Source organism: Gorilla gorilla, chromosome 4 (assembly GCF_029281585.2).
Source record: "Gorilla gorilla gorilla isolate KB3781 chromosome 4, NHGRI_mGorGor1-v2.1_pri, whole genome shotgun sequence".
NCBI classification, from domain to species: domain Eukaryota; kingdom Metazoa; phylum Chordata; class Mammalia; order Primates; family Hominidae; genus Gorilla; species Gorilla gorilla.
This window is the reverse complement of record NC_073228.2, coordinates 49,691,556-49,710,827: the sequence shown is the minus strand read 5'-3', so window position 1 is coordinate 49,710,827 and position 19,272 is coordinate 49,691,556. Positions and strand designations below refer to the sequence as shown.

Sequence of the window (19,272 nt, the reverse complement as noted above, 5' to 3'; positions counted from 1 at the left end):
CTCCCCAGACCTTCTCCCGACTCCAGAGGGCCGGCTCCCGCTTCTCCTCCCTGGTTTTGGCTGGCGGGCTGACATCAGCTGGTATTCCTAGGGATAGGATAAGGAACCCTGAGCTGCCTGGCTCAGCTCCAGGCGCCCCTTCCCCCACAACCCAGGACAGCCCCTTAGATGCAGCGGCGTCGAGAGGCCGCTGGAGCTCCCAGCCCCCTCCCTCTTCTCCAGGTCTGGGAAAGCAGCTTGCTGACCCCTCCAGACCCGAAAGAGAGAGGGGGCGACTCGAATCCGGACAGCGATCCTGGGAGACCCTGGAGAGTCCTGGGCGCCACGCAGCCGAGCCCCCGAAATAGATCCCGGTTCCGGGGTTCCGGGAGCTGTCCAGCCTCGCGGGGTGAGCTACGAGAGGGTGGGCCAACGCCGGCGAGGCGGAGGGAGCCGCGGGCGCCAGGCGCGGGTGAGGCAGCGACTCCCCCTCCAGCCGCGGGCCCCGGGCGTCGCCCCCGCCCCCCACGTGGCCGCCGCCGTCCCAGCCCCTCCGAGGAAGCGGCGCGGCTTCCTGCAGCTTGGGCTGGGGATATAGGCGCCCCCACACCCGCGCCCGGCTCAGCGCCGCCGCCGCTCCTCGCCTCCTTGCTGCACGATGGCCTCGCTCCGGGTGGAGCGCGCCGGCGGCCCGCGTCTCCCTAGGACCCGAGTCGGGCGGCCGGCAGCGCTCCGCTTCCTCCTCCTGCTGGGCGGTGAGCGCGGCGCCCCGAGGCCCGGGCGGGAGGCGCGAGAGGCCCCGGAGGGGAGAGGGGAGAGGGGAAAGGGGAGAGGGGAGAGGGGCTGGATGGCCGAGGCCGGAACGGGCCCTGGGGTGCGGGTTAGGACCGACGTACCGAGCAGCACTGGCCCTCGGACGGTCCCTGACCCCACCTCGGGGCGGGCGCAGCATGAGCTGCTTCCCACCCAGGGAAAGCTGGGGTGCTGGCCCCGGCCCCTCGGAGAGGGCTTGGGAGGACGGAAGCTGGCCAGAGATGAGGGGGCTTTGGGCCTGGGTGTGAGTGACAAGCAGCTGGTGCCAGCCCCTCCCTCCCCGGCACTGAGGCGTCCGTGGGGGCTAGATTATTCCTCCTTTTCTTCCAAGGTAGCCTATTTTCGGAGGGTCTCAGTCCCCCAACCCCCCTTGCAGGCTCCACTGCCGGGGTCACCGCTATGTTACCCTCCTCTCCCGTTTCTTCCCACAGCTGTCCTGAATCCCCACGAGGCCCTGGCTCAGCCTCTTCCCACCACAGGCACACCGGGGTCAGAAGGTGGGTACCCAGGGTGTTGGAAGGGTGGCCGAGGGCAAGGACGAGAGCAAGTTCAGTGGGGAGGGTTCCTTTCCCACGAGGCCTGCCCACCCCCAGCTGATGCCGCACTACACTCCCCTCTGTTCTTTTTTGGGGTTCCTCGTGGTCTTTCTCCCTGTCCTCCCACAAAGCCCCTGCACGGCTCTGAGCTGCCCACCTCACAAGTGGGCGAGAAGACCCCAGGAAAAGGTGTACGTGGAAGTTCTTATCAGGCTGGGATGGAAAGTGCTTAGCACATGGAAGTCGTTATAGGATTCCTGAGCTGGGACTCTGTCCTCAGCCAGAATGTTTTGCTAGGGAAACTTTCTGAAGGTTTCCCACGTTTGAAGACAGGCAGTTCACCTTGCAAGCACCTGGGCAGGAGGGTTTGTAGGGAGGGGTAGGGGTGTGGTCATTGTGTAGCATCTGTACCTACAGGGGGGACGGTGAAGAACTATGAGACAGCTGTCCAATTTTGCTGGAATCATTATAAGGATCAAATGGATTCTATCGAAAAGGATTGGTGTGACTGGGCCATGATTAGCAGGTAGGGGCAGTGATGGAGGGTGGCTCAGGCCAGGGGGTGGACCTGCTCATTGCAGGTAGACCCTGAGTGAGAGTGGGGCACTCTCCTCCCTAGGTCCACCCCCTCTCTCACTCAAGTCCTCTTCTGCCCCTAGGCCTTATAGCACCCTGCGAGATTGCCTGGAGCAGTTTGCAGAGTTGTTTGACCTGGGCTTCCCCAATCCCTTGGCAGAGAGGATCATCTTTGAGACTCACCAGATCCACTTTGCCAACTGCTCCCTGGTGCAGCCCACCTTCTCCGACCCCCCAGAGGATGTACTCCTGGCCATGATCATAGCCCCCATCTGCCTCATCCCCTTCCTCATCACTCTTGTAGTATGGAGGAGTAAAGACAGTGAGGCCCAGGCCTAGGGGGCCACGAGCTTCTCAACAACCATGTTACTCCACTTCCCCACCCCCACCAGGCCTCCCTCCTCCCCTCCTACTCCCTTTTCTCACTCTCATCCCCACCACAGATCCCTGGATTGCTGGGAATGGAAGCCGGGTGGGGTCATGGCACAAGTTCTGTAATCTTCAAAATAAAACTTTTTTTTTGTACAATGTCCTTCTCCCCATTTCAGTGGAACCTGTGTCCTTCCCTGCCACTCCCACAGGCCCTCAGCCCTGGGTAGTAGAACTGGAAAAATCTGGATGGCCCATTGTTCTGTTCGTTTCACCTGCCCCCCTGCTCCCTGCCTCCATGAAGGTCACACCCCTATATTCTTTCCTCCCAGGCGGGCCTTTCCTGCTCATATCCAAACTCGGCTCCAGGAAACAAGCAGGAAGAGACTCCCTTCCGGTCTGGACAGCAGCTGGGGGCCTGCAACTGGGGAGGTGTGGGGGAAGGGGCAAGGGAGGAATCTCTGCTTGTGACTCCTGCAAGAGGAGCAGGAGGCTGCCCAGGAGCCCTGACTATTCCTCTTCTTCATGCCTCAGTTTACTCACAGGGCCTGGGAAGAGGAACCCTGACTGAGCAACAGGAATCCATTCCTAAGGCCCTCACAATTGAGGGAGAAAGCAGTGGGGGCTTCCTTTACTAGGTTCACCACCCCTCTCCATGTCCCTTGCCCTCATCCTACATTGTCCTGGACTGGGTGTGGCCTGCAGCCTAGCAACACACTGCCCCCTGGTGTCCACTAAAGCCAGCAACCAGAAGACGTATCTGATCTGGAAGAAGCTCAAGGCTGAGGAGCACTGGACCCTGGGGTCAGAATACCGCCATCTCTACAGCAATCACTAGTTCCTTGTTTGTTTGTTTGTTTGTTTGTTTGTTGAAACAAGGTCTCATTCTGTCACCCAGGCTGGAGTTCAGTGGCACAAACATGGCTCACTGCAGCCTCGACCTCCTGGGCTCAAGGATCCTCCCATCTCAGACTTCCAAGTAGCTGGGACCACAGGCGTGAGCCACCATGCCCAGCTAATTTTTTTTTTTTTTTTTTTTTTGAGATGGAGTCTTGCTCCGTCACCCAGGCTGGAGGGCAGTGGCACGCTCTCGGCTAACTGCAAGCTCTGCCTCCTGGTTCACGCCATTCTCCTGCCTCAGCCTCCAGAGTAGCTGGGACTACAGGTGCTCGCCACCACGCCCGGCTAATTTTTTGTATTTTTGGTAGAGACAGGGTTTCACCGTGTTATCCAGGATGATCTCGATCTCCTGACCTCATGATCCACCCACCTTGGCCTCCCAAAGTGCTGGGATTACAGGCACGAGCCACCACACCCAGCCTAATTTTTTTTTTAAGTTTTTTTATACAGATGGGATCTCACCGTGTTGCCCAGGCTAGTCTTGAACTCCTGGCCTCAAGTGCTCATCCCCAGTCAGTCTCCCAAAGTGCTGGGATTACAAGCATGAGCCTGCTGTGCCTGCACAACCACTAGTTCTTAGGTGGACCCCTCTATCAGCTTCCTGAGACAAACAACACTCTCTTCAGATACCTTCCTACTTTCTAGGATCATACCCAGCCCCTCTCTACAAGTCACCATTACTGTATATGAACACACCTATATGTTCCCTGGATAGTGAGGCCCATTTCTTACCAGGTAACCTACACCTTCAACTCTCCATCGGACACAACTGCCACGTCTCCAAAAACATCTACAAAACAACTTTATTCTCCATGGATACATCTGTTTACTCCTTGTGGCACCCTGAGCCTCTTTAGGGACTTTCCTTCTTGTTGAAATATCTGCCTTCTTGAGTACATGCATGTCCATTTCTTGGGGTATCCTGCCTTTTCCATATATGCTTGTATGATTCCTGGTACATGCCTATTCATTCTCTGAGACACACATCTCTCAGGGCGCATCTGTTTTTCTAGGCACACATATGTTCCCTAAAAATATTTTGAGTTTTCTGACCGGGCACGGTGGCTGACACCTGTAATCCCAGCACTTTGGGATGCCAAGGCTGGTGGATCACCTGAAGTCAGGAATTCGAGACCAGCCTAACCAATATGGTGAAACCCGTCTCTATTAAAAATACAAAAATTAGCCAGGCGTTGGGGCGTGTGTTTGTAGTCCCGCTACTTAGGAGGCTGAGATAGGAGAATTGCTTGAACCTGGGAGGCAGAGGTTGCAGTGCGCCAAGATCGCTCCATTGCACTCCAGCCTGGGCGACAGAGCGAGATTCTGTCTCAAAAAAAAGTATATATATTTTGAGTTTTCACCTGAAATATAGGTTTGCTTTATTTCCATGAATGCATCTGTCTTCCCTAAAGGTATATCTACTCCCTTTGTAGCATGTATTTGCCTTCATGCATTTTATTAATATACATCAAGGACCTGCTGGTATAAAACACTGTGTGTGCCGGGCACAGTGGCTCAGGCACTCCCAGCACTTTGGGAGGCTGAGGCGGGTAGATCACAAGGTCAGGAGTTCAAGACCAGCCTGACCAAGACAGTGAAACCCCATCTCTACTAAAAATACAAAACTTAGCCAGTTGCGGTGACAGGCGCCTGTAATCCCAGCTACTCAGGAGGCTGAGGCAGGAGAATTGCTTGAACCTGGGTGGCAGACGTTGCAGTGAGCCAAGATCACGCCACTGCACTCCAGCCTGGGTGACAGTGAGACTCCGTCTCAAAAACAAAACAAAACAAAACAAAAAATACACCGTGTGGTATATTATGTTGGAAAGATAGGTTAGATCGAGTCTGGTTTTCTGCCCTCAGTGGCTTTCATCTAGTGAGAAAGTTGACGTGTACAAATTAACAAACCAAAACAAAAGTGTAATGAGAATCATGCTAGGGATACACACCAAATGTTATCTGAGTGTGAGGGAAAAAGGGATCACATCTGGCTGAGAAGATCACAAGGGGTGTGATCACAGGAGGGTGACTGCAGAGTTGGTAGATGACTAGGCCATAGCTGGAGTACGTTCTTCTAGGGGAGAGAGTAGAAAGGGAGGTGAATTAGGAAATTATTGCAATAATCCAGACCTGAGAAAATGAGGACATTGGGCAAAGGCGTGTTGAATGGGGTAATGGAAAATAATTATAAAGCAGAGGATAGGATTAAAAACGGGAGGGAGAGGCCAGATGTGGTGGCTCATACCTGTAATCCCAGTGCTTTGGGAGACTGAGGTGGGAGGATCACCTGAGGCCAGGAGTTCAAGACTAGTCAGGGTAGCATAGTGAGACCATGTCTCTACAAAAAAAAAAAAAAAAACACAGGCAGGGCGAGGTGGCTCATGCCTGTAATCCCAGCACTTTGGGAGGCTGAGGTGGGTGGATCACTTGAGGTCAGGAATTTGAGACCAACATGGCGAAACACCATCTCTTTTTTTTTTTTTTTTTTTGAGACACAGCATTGCTCTGTCACTCAGGCCAAAGTACAGTGGTGCAATTTTGGCTCACCGCAACCTCTGCCTCCCTGGTTCAAGCGATTCCTGTGACTCAGCCTCCCAAGTCGCTAGCACTACAGGCATGTGCCACCATGCCCAGCTAATTGTTATATTTGGAGTAGAGACGGGATTTCACCATGTTGAGTTGACCAGGCTGGTCTCGAACTCCTGAGCTTAGGTGATCCACCTGCCTCGGCCTCTCAAAATGCTGGGATTACAGGCGTGTGCCACTGTGCCCAGCCCGAAACTCCATCTCTACTGAAAATACAAAAATTAGGCCAGATGCGGTGGCTCACACCTGTAATCCCAGTACTTCGGGAGGCTGAGATGGGCAGATCACCTAAGCTCAGGGGTTCGAGAACAGCCTGGCCAACATGGTGAAACCCTATATCTACTAAAAATACAAAAACTAGCTGGGCGTTGTGGTGCATGCCTGTAATCTCAGCTACTCCGGAGGCTAAGGCAGGAGAATCGCTTGAACCTGGGAGGCAGAGGCTGCAGTGAGCTGAGAACGCGACATTACACTCCAGCCTGGGCAACAGAGCGAAACTCTGTCTCAAAAAAAAAAAAAAAAAAGGCTGGCACAGTGGCTCACACCTGTAATCCCAGCACTACTTTGGGAGGCCGAGGCGGGTGGATCCACGAGGTAAGGGGATTGAGACCATCCTGGCTAACATGGTGAAACCCCATCTGTACTAAAAATACAAAAAATTAGCCGGGTGTGGTGGCACGCGCCTGTAGTCCCAGCTACACAGGAGGCTGAGGCAGGAGAATCGCTTGAACCCAGGAGGCAGAGGTTGCAGTTGTGCCACTGCACTCCAACCTGGTGACAGAGTGAGACCCAGTCTAAAAAAAAAAAAAAAGCTGGGTATGGTGGCATGCACCTGTAGTCGCAGCTACTCAGGAGGCTGAGGCAGGAGAATCACTTGAACCTGGGAGGCGGAGGTTGCAATGAGCCAAGATCGTGCCACTGCACTCCAGCCTGGGCAACAGAGTGAGACTCGGTCTCAAAAACAAACAAACAAACAAACAAACAAATAAGAACTCAGCTGGATGTAGTGGCACATGTCTGTAGTTCCAGCTACTTGGGAGGCTGAGTGGGGAGGATCAGGGATTCAAGGTTATGGTGAGGTATGATTGGGCCACTGCACTCCACCACCGGCAACCCTGTCTCTAAAAAAAATAAAAAAAATACCAACAGACCCTTGATGTATATTCATGAAATGCATGAAGGCAAATACATGCCACGAAGGGAGTAGATATATCTTTGGGGAAGACAGATGCATTCATGGAAATAAAGCAAACCTTTATTTCAGGTGAAAACTCAAAATATCTTCAGGGCATATTGTCCACTTCCCCATTCAACACTCCTTTGCTCCATGTCCTCATTTTCTCAAGCCTAGATTATTGCAATAATTTCCTAATTCACCTCCCTTTCTACTCTCTCCCCTAGGAAGGAAATTAGCAGGACTTGGATAAAACAGGAGGGAGAGGCCAGGGCTGAGGGAGAGGAGAGGTTAGGGGTGACTCAGGCTTTGGACTTGAGTTACTAGGACAATTATGGCAGTAATAATAGAAAAGAGCCATTGAGGAGGAAGAACTGTCTTGAAGAAAAGAATGTACAATTATAAGGTAACAGTGGAACAAGCTGTTATGTTCCACAGAGAGTTAGAAATGGGGGGATGGGAGTGGAAAGAGGTTGGGTCTGGAAATATAGGTGTGGGAGTCTCCTGCACAGAAGTGCGCTGTAAAGCCATTAGATGAATGAGAAATCTAAGACAGAATGGTTCATTGAAAAGAGGAAGGCTGGCCGGGAGCAGTGGCTCATGCCTGTAATCTCAGCACTTTGGGAAGCCAAGGCATGCACAGATTACCTGAGGTCAGGAGTTCAAGACCAGCCTGGCCAACATGATGAAACCCTGTCTCTACCACAAATACAAAAATTAGCCAGGCATGGTGGTGTGCGCCTATAATCCCAGTTTCTAGAGAGGCTGAGGCAGGAGAATTGCTTGAACCTGGGAGGCAGAGGTTGCAGTGAGCCAAGATCATGCCACTGCACTCCAACCTGGGCGACAGAGCAAGACTTCGTCTCAAAAAAAAAAAAGAAGGCTGAGTTACACTCTTAGGAAACATCACACTTAAAGAATGAGAAAAGGGCTGGGTGCAGTGGTTTATGCCTATAATCCCAGCACTAGGAGGCTGAGGCAGGAGGATTGATTGAGTTTAGGAGTTCGAGACCAGCCTGGGCAACATGGCAAAAACCCCTCTCTACAAAAATTTTGAAAGTTAGCCGGGTGTGGTGGTGCATGCCTGTAGTCCCAGCTACTCAAAAGGCTGAGATGGGAAGATCGCTTGAGCCTGGGAGGTCGGGCTACAGTGAACCAAGATCACACCACTGCACTCTCCAGCCTGGGCAACAGAGTAAGACCCTGTCTCAAAAAAACAAATAAATAGGCTGGGCGTGGTGGGGTCACGCCTGTAATCTCAGCACTTTAAGAGGTCAAGGCAGGCGGATCACGAGGTCAGGAGACTGAGACCATCCTGGCTAACACGGTGAAACCCCGTCTCTACTAAAAATTCAAAAAATTAGCCGGGCGTGGTGGCAGGCGCCTGTAGTCTGGAGAGCTAATGGAGAGGCTGAGGCAGGAGAATCACTTGAATCCGGGAGGTGGAGGTTGCAGTGAGCCAAGATCATGCCACTGCACTCCAGCCTGGGCGACAGAGCAAGTCTCCATCTCAAAAATAAATAAATAAATAAGAGGGACAGAGGGAAGATCAGAGATGTAATAGCAGAACAAGAATAAAGGAGTGTCAAAGGCCAGCCATGGTGGCTCACGTCTGTAATCCCAGCACTTTGGGAGGCCGAGGCAGGCGGATCACCTGAGGTCAGGAGTTCGAGACCAGCCTGGCCAACATGGTGATACCCCGTCTCTACTAAAAAATACAAAAATTAGCCAGGCGTGGTGCGGTGCCTGTAATCTCAGCTACTCAAGAGGCTGCGACAGGGAGAATTGCTTGAACCCGGGAGGCAGAGGTTGCAGTGAGCCAAGATCACACCACTGCACTCCAGCCTGGGCGAAAGAGCGAGACTCCACCTCAAAAAAAAAAAAAAAAGGCTGGGCCGGTGGCTCACGCCTGTAATCCCAGCACTTTGGGTGGCCAAGGCAGGCGGATCACCTGAGATTGGGAGTTTGAGACCAGCCTGACCAACATGGAGAAACCCCGTCTCTACTAAAAATATAAAATTAGCTGGGTGTGATGGAGCATGCCTGTAATCCCAGCTACTTGGGAGGTTGAGGCAGGAAAATTGCTTGAACCCAGGAGGCGGAGGTTGCAGTGAGCCGAGATCTTGTCATTGCACTCCAGCCTGGGCAACGAGAGCAAAACTCAATCTCAAAAAAAAGGAGTGCCATAAAGTCAAAGGAAATAGTGAGCTTTGAGAAGGTATTATCAACTGAATGGTTCATTCATTCATCCATTTAACAAATATTTGTTGGTCATTCTGTGGACTAAGTACAGTGCACAGTGTTTTTACTTATTTTTTTAAATTTCTTTTTGTTTTTTTGAGACGGAGTCTCGCTCTGTCACCCAGGCTGGAGTGCAGTGGTGCGATTAAGCTCCCTGCAACCTCAGCCTCCCGTGTTCCAGCAATTCTCCAGCCTGAGCCTCCCGAGTAGCTGGGATTACAGGCGTGCACCACCATGCCTGGCTAATTTTTTGTATCTTTTGTAGAGACGAGGTTTCACCATGTTGGCCAGGCTGGTCTTGAACTCCTGACCTCAAGTGATCCGCCCACCTCGGCCTCCCACAGTGCTGAGATTACAGGCGTGAGCCACTGCAGCTGGCCTTTTTTTTTCTTTTACCCAGAGACTAAGGTCACAGGAACTGTGCACATGAAGGATTTGGGTGAGGGAAAGGTTGGAAATCAGACAGAAAATTGAGATCAGATGATGACAAGGTCAAGGTTTGTACTTATTTATTTATTTATTTATTTGATACAGAGTCTCGTTCTGTCTCCCACGCTGGAGTGCAGTGGTGTGATCTAGGCACTGCAACTTCTACCTTTTGGGTTTAAGCAATTCTTGTGCCTCAGCCTCCTGTATAGCTGGGATTACAGGCATGTGCACCAACACATCCAGCTAATTTTTGTATTTTTAGTAAAGACAGGGTTTCACCATGTTGCCCAGGCTGCTCTCCAACTCCTGATCTCAAGTGATCCGCCCGCCTCAGCTTCCCAAAGTGCTGGGATTACAAGTGTGAGCCACCACGCCCAGCCTGTACTTTTTTTTTTTCTTTAAGAGAAAGGGTCTTGCTCTGTCATCCAGGCTGGAGTGCAGTGGTGCGATCATACCACACTGCAGCCTCAAACTCCTGGGGTCAAACAATCCTCCTGTCTCAGCCTCCCAAAGTGTTGGGACTACAGGCATGTGTCACCATGCCTGGCTAATTTTTAAAAATTTTTGTATAGATGGAGTCTTGCTATGATACCAAGGGACGTAAATATCATTATTATTGGGCCAGGTGCAGTGGCTCACGCCTGTAATCCCAGCACTTTGGGAAGCCGAGGTGGGTGGATCATGAGGTCAGGAGTTCGATACCAGCCTGGCCAAGATGGTGAAACTCCATCTCTAGTAAAAATACAAAAATTAGCCGGGTGTGGTGACGCACGCCTGTAGTCCCAGCTACTTGGGAGGCTGAGGCAGAATTGCTTGAACCTGGGAAGCAGAGGTTGCGGTGAGCCGAGATCGTGCCATTGCACTCCAGCCTGGGTGACAAGAGCGAAACTCCGTCTAAAAAAATATATATATATTATTATTATTATTATTTTTTGAGATGGAGTTTCGCTCTTGTCGCCCAGGCTGGAGTGCAATGGCGCAATCTCGGCTCACCGCAACCTCCGCCTCCCGGGTTCAAGCGATTCTCCTGCCTCTGCCTCCCAAGTAGCTGGGATTACAGGTGCCCACCACCACGCCCGGCTATTTTTTTGTATTTTTTAGTAGAGACAGGGTTTCACCATGCTGGCCAGGCTGATCTGGAACAACTCCTGACTTCACGTGATCTGCCTGCCTCGGCCTCCCAAAGTGCTGAGATTACAGGCATGAGCCACCAAGCCTGGCCAAGGGATTACATATTTTTAATTAAGGAAGACCTGTGCATATTTATAGTATATGGGAGAGGAGCTAAGGGCAAGGGCGAGAGGGAAGATGATAGAGAAGTCCTGGAGGAAGTTGAAAAGGGGAGGCAAGAACATATGCCAAAGGGTGCAACACTTCTTCTGAGTCCAAAAGGAAGGAGTAGGCTGGATGCAGTTGGTAATCCCAGCACTCTGGGAGGCCGAGGTGGGCGGATCACTTGAGGTCAGGAGTTTGAGACCAGCCTGACCAACATGGTGAAACCCTGTCTCTACTAAAAATACAAAAATTAGCTGGGTGTGGTAGCTCATGCCTGTAATCCCAGCTACTAGGGAGGCTGAGGCAGGAGAATCGCTTGAACCAGGGAGGCAGAGGTTGCAGTGAGCCGAGATCAAGCCACTGCACTCCAACCCGGCAACAGTGCGAGACTCCGTCTCAAAAAAAAAAAAAAAAAAGAAGGAGTAAAAGTGGAGAGAAATTTTTGAGCAATGAATCAAGTACAGAGACAGACAGGGAAAACTTAAAGGGTTCACATGCATGGCCTCGATCTCATAAAGCAGGAATGAAAGGCGTTCTGCAGAGAGCAGAGAGATGGGGACAGGTGGAGTGGCTTGATGAATGTGGGAAAGTTTGAATAGTTATCTTGAGGGTGACGGAGTCAATAAAAGACAAAGGATCACGGAGCTGCCCTTAGAGCCGGGTAGTGAAGCTAGTCAGGGAATCTAGGGCTTGGCAAACATGTTCTGGTTATTTTTCTTCCAGCAATACTCCAGAGCCCAGGAGTGAAAAAAAGAGGTGGGGGAAATGGAGCAACGATCATTGGTTTGGGAACTGACCTGTAGGTAGGTAGGTAGGTAAGGGGACAGAATTGAGTAGTTTAGGCTGGGTAAGGAGTCTGATAAAACCAAAAGGGGTCCTAGGTCTTGAGACAAGAAAGGCGAGGTCATGGCAGAGGTGAGAGATGGGTGGTTGTGGTCAAAGCCTGCAGCTCTGAATCATGGAAGTAGGGCTGTCTCTAGTGATTCAAGCTACAAAGTGTGCTCCCACGGGTGCTGCAGGAGCCTGAGGAATGAAGTCAAAGGAAATTGGAGGGCCGGGTTGGTCACCTGTTATCCCTTTGGGAGGCTGAGGTCTGGAGATCGCTTGAGCCCAGGAGTTTGAGACCAACCTGGGCCAATATAGTGAGTGCCCATCTCTAGAAAATATTAGCCGGGTTGCTGGGAGCGTTAACTCACTCCTGTAGTCCCAGCACTTTGGGAGGTCGAGGCAGGAGGATCACTTGAGCCCAGGAGTTTGGTGAGACGCCCATCTGTACCAAAACAACAACAAAATGTATTTAATAACTGGGTGCGGTGGTGTGCACCTGTAGTCCCAGCTACTCAGGAGGCTAAAGCCGGACGATCCCCAGATCTCAGGAGGTAGAGGCTGCAGTGAGCTGTGATTGTGCCACTGTATTCCAGCCTGGGCAACAAAGGGAGACCTTTCTCAAAACTAAATAAACAGATAAATAAATAAAAAATTAAAAATAAAACAAAGGACACTGGAATTGAGCTTGGGTAATTGTGAGTTGATCAAATTAAATGGCAATTCACAGAAATGTTAATATTAAAAGAAGCCTAGTATAGAGGAAACAAAGGTAGGCTGGGATCTGGAGATCTGGGCTTTATTTGCCGTTCTACTTCAGCAACAAAAATTCGCCGCTTTGGGGAAGACATGACCTTTCTCTGGGGTTGAACCAGAAGACTTCCCAGGACTCTTCCTGCTCCAAAAGATAGGGCTTTTTAGGATAACAGCGAGGGACTGGCTCATGACGAGGACTCCTCCTGCCGGTCTTCCTCTTTCCAGAAAGGCGTCCGGAACCTTTCTGCATTGCCTTCTGCCCGGACGTGCGGAAGCGAAGGCCGGAAGTCCTTAGCCGGTAGCTTCCGGGTTTCCTGGGCTACTACGATGGCGATGAGTTTCGAGTGGCCGTGGCAGTATCGCTTCCCACCCTTCTTTACGTGAGGCTCAGACCCCAAGAAGCCCCGCTGTGCCTCCCTCCCCTCCCCCGGACCCTGGGCTCAGCCCTGATGCTTCATATGGGGAGGGGGAGAAAAGACCCGGCCGCCAACACCCTCAGACCCTTACTTTCTTCCTGAAATGCGTCCCGGGCAAGTGCTGCCTCCCGCCCTCTAATTCTGCGCCCCACTCCCTTCACCCGGCAGGTTACAACCGAATGTGGACACTCGGCAGAAGCAGCTGGCCGCCTGGTGCTCGCTGGTCCTGTCCTTCTGCCGCCTGCACAAACAGTCCAGCATGACGGTGATGGAAGCTCAGGAGAGCCCGCTCTTCAACAACGTCAAGCTACAGCGTATCCTCCCTCAGGCTCTTCCACAGCCCATACACATGCACTTCTGCGCTTTCACACATGCCCAGACGCCCCCCCGCGCCAGCCCCCTTTTACCCATGGTAGGCAGATTCCCACCCAAACTGGACTTAAAGAGTGAAAATGTGTAGCTGACATTTTCCCCCGGCAAATGCAGTACCATACCCTCTTGTTCTTGGCAGTGATGACTGCTCGGATGTCATTAAGGTCTTAGAATTTCTGCCCTGAAGCCAAATTCCAAGTTTTTTAACCTAAACCCTTTTGACTATTTGTATCTTCCATCCTTTTCTGTGTGAGGCCCAGACTTGGGTAACTACCTTTAATTATTTTCTCTGCCCCCCTCCTGCCAGGAAGTAAGGGTCATTTGTTTTTGCTGCCTGATTCATCCCTAAAATATCTGTGGAGAAAGGCTGAAGGAAGGCAACAGGGCAACAGACAGAGGGTGAGGAATGACAGTACCTTTCATTTTCTAAAGCTTCTTTCTTTCTTTCTTTTCTTTTTTTTTTTTTTTTTTTTGGAGACAGGGTCTTCCTCTCTTGCTCAGGCTGGAATGCAGTGGCACAATCACATAAAGCTCCTTTTAATTGGAAGAGTTTCTGTTTACCTTCCTCCTTTGAATATCCAGGAAATGCCAATTCATATCATGTTGGGAAATTGCACACATATGTGTGTGGGAGAGGAAGGGGCAGGTGTTTCTCAACATGGGACTGGCTCTGAAAATTTTTATCCTACCCAACTCATGTGTATGCCATTCCCTTAACCTTAAACCAGGAAAGCTTCCTGTGGAGTCGATCCAGATTGTATTAGAGGAACTGAGGAAGAAAGGTAGGTTCAGTTCCCCAGATTCCTTATTTTTCTTCCTAGTTGGGTTTTCCTGAGGGCAAATTAGGATAAGTCTTTTTCCCTTTAATAACTTTTTCTCTCTCCTGGCTTGAAGGCCAGAGTCTTCTGTAAAGTAGGCAGCCCAATTCCCAAGTCCTTTCTTCTTCTTTGTACACAAAATTGAAATCTCTGTCTGTGCCCTAAACCTGAAGAGAAGTGGAAGAAGGATGAGTGCCTTGTAGATAATAATAGTAAAATTAATATTGAATCTTTCTTTCTGAAAGCTGAGTCTCTTCCACTCTGTCCCACCTTGGTATTTTTTTGCCTCTTTGTTTCTTTTTAGATCATGATACTTTTTTCTGGGTGGGGAGATAAGGTCTCACTCTGTCATCCAGGCTGGAGTGCAGTGGCTCAGTTCTATCTTACTGCAGCCTCGACTCCCAGGCTCAAGTGATCCTCCCATCTCAGCCTCCTGAGTAGTTGAGACCACAGGCATGTGTCACCACACACCTGGCTAATTTTTTGTATTTTCTATAGAGAGAATTTTTTGTATTTTCTGTAGGGTCTCATCATGTTGCCCAGGCTAGTTTCGAACTCCTGGGCTCAAGCAATCCTCCCGCCTTGGCCTCCCAAAGTGTAAGCCACTGCGCGCCTGGTTATGCTTTCATAAGCATCTGTTTTACAGGGAACCTCGAGTGGTTGGATAAGAGCAAGTCTAGCTTCCTGATCATGTGGCGGAGGCCAGAAGAATGGGGGAAACTCATCTATCAGTGGGTGAGATCATTATTCTGCCAAGTATTCAACAGTGACCCATGGCAAAGGTTAACTATATTAGGGCCTAGCAGATAGCCGGTGTTCCCAGATCCAGACTGAGCAAAATGGGGAGGGGGCAGAAAGAGGAAGTATAGGCCTTCTAGGCAAACCTCTTTAAGTGACTCAATGTCTTTGGCTGCATAGAACCTCCCTTTCTTTGCCTGTAGGAGGCCAGGGGCTATGTGAGGCCATATTTGGAGAATGCAGAACTGGGAACCCTGAGTGCTATTGTTGGCTGGAGCCTCTGGCCACAGGAGATAAATGGGGAAAGGAAGGGAAAAAACCTGGGGCCCCTCCCCCACTGCACTGTTATGGGACTGTCCACAACATGAATGAGATATTCTGAACCAGTGTGGGTGTGGGGACAGAATACTCTTCCCCCTAAACCACCAGTCCCAAACATTCCCAAGGAAGAGAAGAGGGTAAGAAGCATCAACATTCTAAATATAACAAATACACACCATCCATTCTTGAACAGGAAAACAACCAGAATGAGAGGTCAAGGTCACTCCTCAGACACGTGAAGACCTGTGGTTTAGTGGTTCCAAATGAGTGTGTACACATATAAATATAGCACTTGTAGGGTTTATGGCTTTTAGGCCACTCTGCAGAGGTGACAGTGAGTCCTGGTTTGGGAATAGGTATCATTCCTGGATCAGAGGGGTGGAGCTGATGAATTTACTGTCTCCCAGGAGATTCTTGGTTCTAATTCACTCCTCATTTTCTGTGTTCACAGGTTTCCAGGAGTGGCCAGAACAACTCCGTCTTTACCCTGTATGAACTGACTAATGGGGAAGACACAGAGGATGAGGGTAATGCCTTTCCCTTCCCACTCACAGTTAATTGTTTGTTTTGTTTTGTTTTGTTTTTCCGATATGGAGTCTTGCTCTGTCACCCAGGCTGGAGTGCAATGTGTTGCAATCTCGGCTCACTGCAACCTCCGCCTCCTAGGTTGAAGCGATTCTCCTGCTTCAGCTTCCTGAGTAGCTGGGATTACAGGTGTGCGCCACCATGCCTGGCTAATTTTTTGTATTTTTAGTAGAGATGGGGTTTCACCATGTTAGCCGGGTTGTTCTTGAAGTCCTAACCTCGTGATCCGCCTGCCTTGGCCTCCCAAAGTGCTGGGATTAGAGGCGTGAGCCACTGTGCCCTGCCTGTTTTTTTTTTTTTTTTTTTTTGAGACAGAGTCACTGTAACCCAGGCTGGAGTGCAGTAGCGCAGTCTCTGCTCACTGCAACCTCCGCCTCCTATGTTCAAGCCATTCTAAGTTCTTAACCCATGTCCAAGGATTCCATAAGCCACCTGAATTCACATGCAAAAAATCCCAAATTTTGTTTTTGTGGATGCATGTGCATTTTTCTAGGGATAGGTTAGATATTACAAGATTTCCAAGGGCATCTATGACCCATGAAAAGTTAAGAATTTCACTTTCAGCTGGGCACAGTGGCTCGTGCCTGTAATCCTAGCACTTTGGGAGGCTAAGGTGGGAGGATTGCTTGAGGTCAGGAGTTTCAGACCAGCCTGGGCAACACAGGGAGATCCTGTCTCTCCAAAAAATTTAAAAATCAGCTGGGCATGGTGCTGTGCACCAGTAGTCTCAGTTACTCAGAAGGCTTAGGTGGGAGGATCGCTTGAGCCCAGGAGGTCAAGGCTGCAGTGAGCTATGATCACACCACTGCACTCCAGCCTGGGCAACAGAGCGAGACCCTATCTTAAAAAATAACAATAGGCTGGGTGCAGTGGCTCACGCCTGTAATCCCAGCACTCTGGGAGGCCGAGGCAGGTGGGTCACCTGAGGTCAGGAGTTCCAGACCAGCCTGGCCAACATAGTGAAACCCCGTCTCTACTAAAAATACAAAAATTAGCCGGGCATGGTGGTGCATGCTTGTAATCTGAGCTACTTGGGAGGCTGCAGCAGGAGGATCGCTTGAACCCGAAGGCAGAGGTTGCAGTAAGCCAAGATCGCACCACTGCACTCTAGTCTGGATGACAGAGCGAGACTCCGTCTCAGAAAATAAAAATAATAACAATAAAAAAAATTATAAATAAACTTTCTTCATTCAGCATCTGCTATAGATGCCGAATGAGAAACAAGGGCAGGGGATTAAGCTTGAAATCTCATTCCTTGCTGACTCAGGCTCTCTTTCACCCTTTATTCTTATAGAGGGCTCAAGATCTGTGGGTGTCAGCTGAAGAGATTGGGCCAACACCCCCAGCCCATTTAAATACTTTGGTTTCTGGCCAGGCAAGGATTTGTATAGTGTTTGATTTTTACATAGGGTAAATACTCTTAGTTCTTTTTCTCCGACTCCAGATTCTGATCCTCTGGATCACCACAGGTTTCGATCTTATCTGGGATAACAGGGGGTGTCTCCCCTTTCTGCCAGGCCCTGGCTGCCCTAGCAGAGTTTATAGCTCTTGGCTGTTCCCCCTCCTGCCCTGCAGGTCTCTGCTTGCTACTCCCACCATCACCCCATGATTTCAGCACTGTAGCCTTGCCCAGCCCACCACTCAGGTTGGGCAAAGTTGTAGGCTTCCTCAGAAAGCAAGCTCCCTGACTTAGCTGAGCCCCCGCAGGGGGTGAGGTAAGCAAGCCTGTCAGGGCTTGCCTGCTGCCTCCCACATCTCCCTGCAGTATCTTACCATATCTCCACATACTCAGCTAGCATAGGCTCCCCAATTTTTTTGTTTTTTTTTTGAGACAAGGTCTTGCTCTGTCCCCCAAGCTGGAGTGCAGTTGCGCGATCTTGACACTGCAACCTCCACCTCCCGGGTTCAAGTGATTCTTCTGCCTCAGCCTCCTGAGTAGCTGGGATTACAAGTGACCACCACCATGCCCAGCTAATTTTTTGTATTTTTATAGAGACAGGGTTTCTCCATGTTGACCAGGGTGGTCTAGAACTCCTGATCTCAAGTGACCCTCCCACCTCAGCCTCCCAAAGTTCTGGGATTACAGGCGTGAGCCACCGCGCCTGGCCTGTGCTCCCAGCTAAAAGCTAGAAAAAGGGCAGATAATAGTGCTGGAGTTTAACAGTCTCCTGGCCAGGGGTACTGGCTATATTCTTTGTGTTAGGATAGATCCTCTAGAGTCAGTGTCTAGTGACAATGGCTCCGATCTCCCTAGGCCTGATTTTCACGGCCCCTTTGTGGCCCTGAAGCAGATGGTGTCATTCTCGTGCATCAGACACAAATGCTAGGTGTGGGGGAGGCTGAGTCTGAAACGAGAACCAGGAAGGGGGAAATAAGCACAAACTCATTTCATGCTGATTCAGGCTTTCTTCCACCCCTTACTCCTAAGGAGTGCCTGGGAAGTGTGGGTGGCAGCTGTAGCAGTATAGATGGCGTATGCATACCCTGCCTCTGGGAGGTCTCGGCTTCCAGCCAGAGCACTCTCCTCAGAGGCCTTGGGCCCCAGGAGCTGATTGTCTCTGCCTATCTCTCCCTGTTCAGAGTTCCATGGGCTGGATGAAGCCACTCTACTGCGGGCTCTGCAGGCCCTACAGCAGGAGCACAAGGCCGAGATCATCACCGTCAGTGATGGCCGAGGCGTCAAGTTCTTCTAGCAGGGACCTATCTCCCTTTACTTCTTACCTCCCACCTTTCCAGGGCTTTCAAAAGGAGACAGACCCAGTGTCCCCCAAAGACTGGATCTGTGACTCCACCAGACTCAAAAGGACTCCAGTCCTGAAGGCTGGGACCTGGGGATGGGTTTCTCACACCCCATATGTCTGTCCCTTGGATAGGGTGAGGCTGAAGCACCAGGGAGAAAATATGTGCTTCTTCTTGCCCTACCTCCTTTCCCATCCTAGACTGTCCTTGAGCCAGGGTCTGTAAACCTGACACTTTATATGTGTTCACACATGTAAGTACATACACACATGCGCCTGCAGCACATGCTTCTGTCTCCTCCTCCTTCCACCCCTTTAGCTGCTGTTGCCTCCCTTCTCAGGCTGGTGCTGGATCCTTCCCAGGGGATGGGGGAAGCCCTGGCTGCAGGCAGCCTTCCAGGCAATATGAAGATAGGAGGCCCACGGGCCTGGCAGTGAGAGGTGTGGCCCCACACCGATTTATGATATTAAAATCTCAACTCCCACTGCCTGCCTCTTAAATTACTACAGTACTGGAATGGGGATGGGGAGGGCTGTGAAGTGTTGCCACCTGAGTAAATCCCAGCCTGGGAGAGGGGAGAGAAAAGAAAGCTTATGGCTTTTGTAGAAGAAAAGGTCCTCCAGGGCCCTGTGGGCTCCAGTGAGCCTGTGGTTTTACATCTGCTGGGTGGGCTGTGTGGAGGAGTGCTGATGGAACACAGCTTGGGGACAGACTGCTTTCTCTCTGAATTGGAGTCACTTAAGGGCTCCCCCTTCCCTCACCTTCTCCCTCATGGAAGTCCTGAACTACTCTGAAGCCCCTCCCTCCACCCATCTGGTCTGGGT

At 50.9% G+C, this 19,272-nt stretch overlaps 2 protein-coding genes across 4 annotated transcripts; both read left to right on the top strand.

Moving 5' to 3' along the window:
• The first annotated feature begins 149 nt into the window (after window positions 1-149).
• Window positions 150-2,432, top strand: RAMP2 (receptor activity modifying protein 2). Of its 3 annotated transcripts, none has more exons than XM_019028589.3 (4): window positions 150-388; window positions 1,224-1,289; window positions 1,746-1,854; window positions 1,988-2,432. In XM_019028589.3, the coding sequence occupies exons 1-4, from the start codon at window positions 169-171 to the stop codon at window positions 2,241-2,243; spliced, it is 651 nt and encodes a 216-aa protein (XP_018884134.1). In that variant the 5' UTR covers window positions 150-168; the 3' UTR covers window positions 2,244-2,432. The 3 variants fall into 3 exon arrangements, with proteins under 3 accessions (XP_018884134.1, XP_055244048.1, XP_004041680.1); XM_055388073.1 differs by having other exon boundaries at window positions 150-451; XM_004041632.4 differs by lacking the exon at window positions 150-388 and adding an exon at window positions 505-734.
• A 10,313-nt stretch (window positions 2,433-12,745) lies between these two features.
• On the top strand, window positions 12,746-18,932 carry VPS25 (vacuolar protein sorting 25 homolog). The gene is made up of 6 exons (XM_004041641.4): window positions 12,746-12,839; window positions 13,044-13,189; window positions 13,976-14,029; window positions 14,712-14,800; window positions 15,576-15,651; window positions 18,290-18,932. The coding sequence occupies exons 1-6, from the start codon at window positions 12,787-12,789 to the stop codon at window positions 18,400-18,402; spliced, it is 531 nt and encodes a 176-aa protein (XP_004041689.1). The 5' UTR covers window positions 12,746-12,786; the 3' UTR covers window positions 18,403-18,932.
• Window positions 18,933-19,272: the final 340 nt, after the last annotated feature.

Bases quoted from the DNA above. Each gene is read 5' to 3' on its own strand.
- VPS25 (XM_004041641.4), top strand. From the start codon at position 12,787: ATGGCGATGAGTTTCGAGTGGCCGTGGCAGTATCGCTTCCCACCCTTC. The intron at 13,190-13,975 runs GTATCCTCCCTC...ACCTTAAACCAG, and splicing joins CAACAACGTCAAGCTACAGC to GAAAGCTTCCTGTGGAGTCG. The intron at 15,652-18,289 runs GTAATGCCTTTC...CTCCCTGTTCAG, and splicing joins GGAAGACACAGAGGATGAGG to AGTTCCATGGGCTGGATGAA.
- RAMP2 (XM_055388073.1), top strand. From the start codon at position 169: ATGCAGCGGCGTCGAGAGGCCGCTGGAGCTCCCAGCCCCCTCCCTCTT. The intron at 452-1,223 runs GTGAGGCAGCGA...TTCTTCCCACAG, and splicing joins GCCGCGGGCGCCAGGCGCGG to CTGTCCTGAATCCCCACGAG. The intron at 1,290-1,745 runs GTGGGTACCCAG...CTGTACCTACAG, and splicing joins AGGCACACCGGGGTCAGAAG to GGGGGACGGTGAAGAACTAT.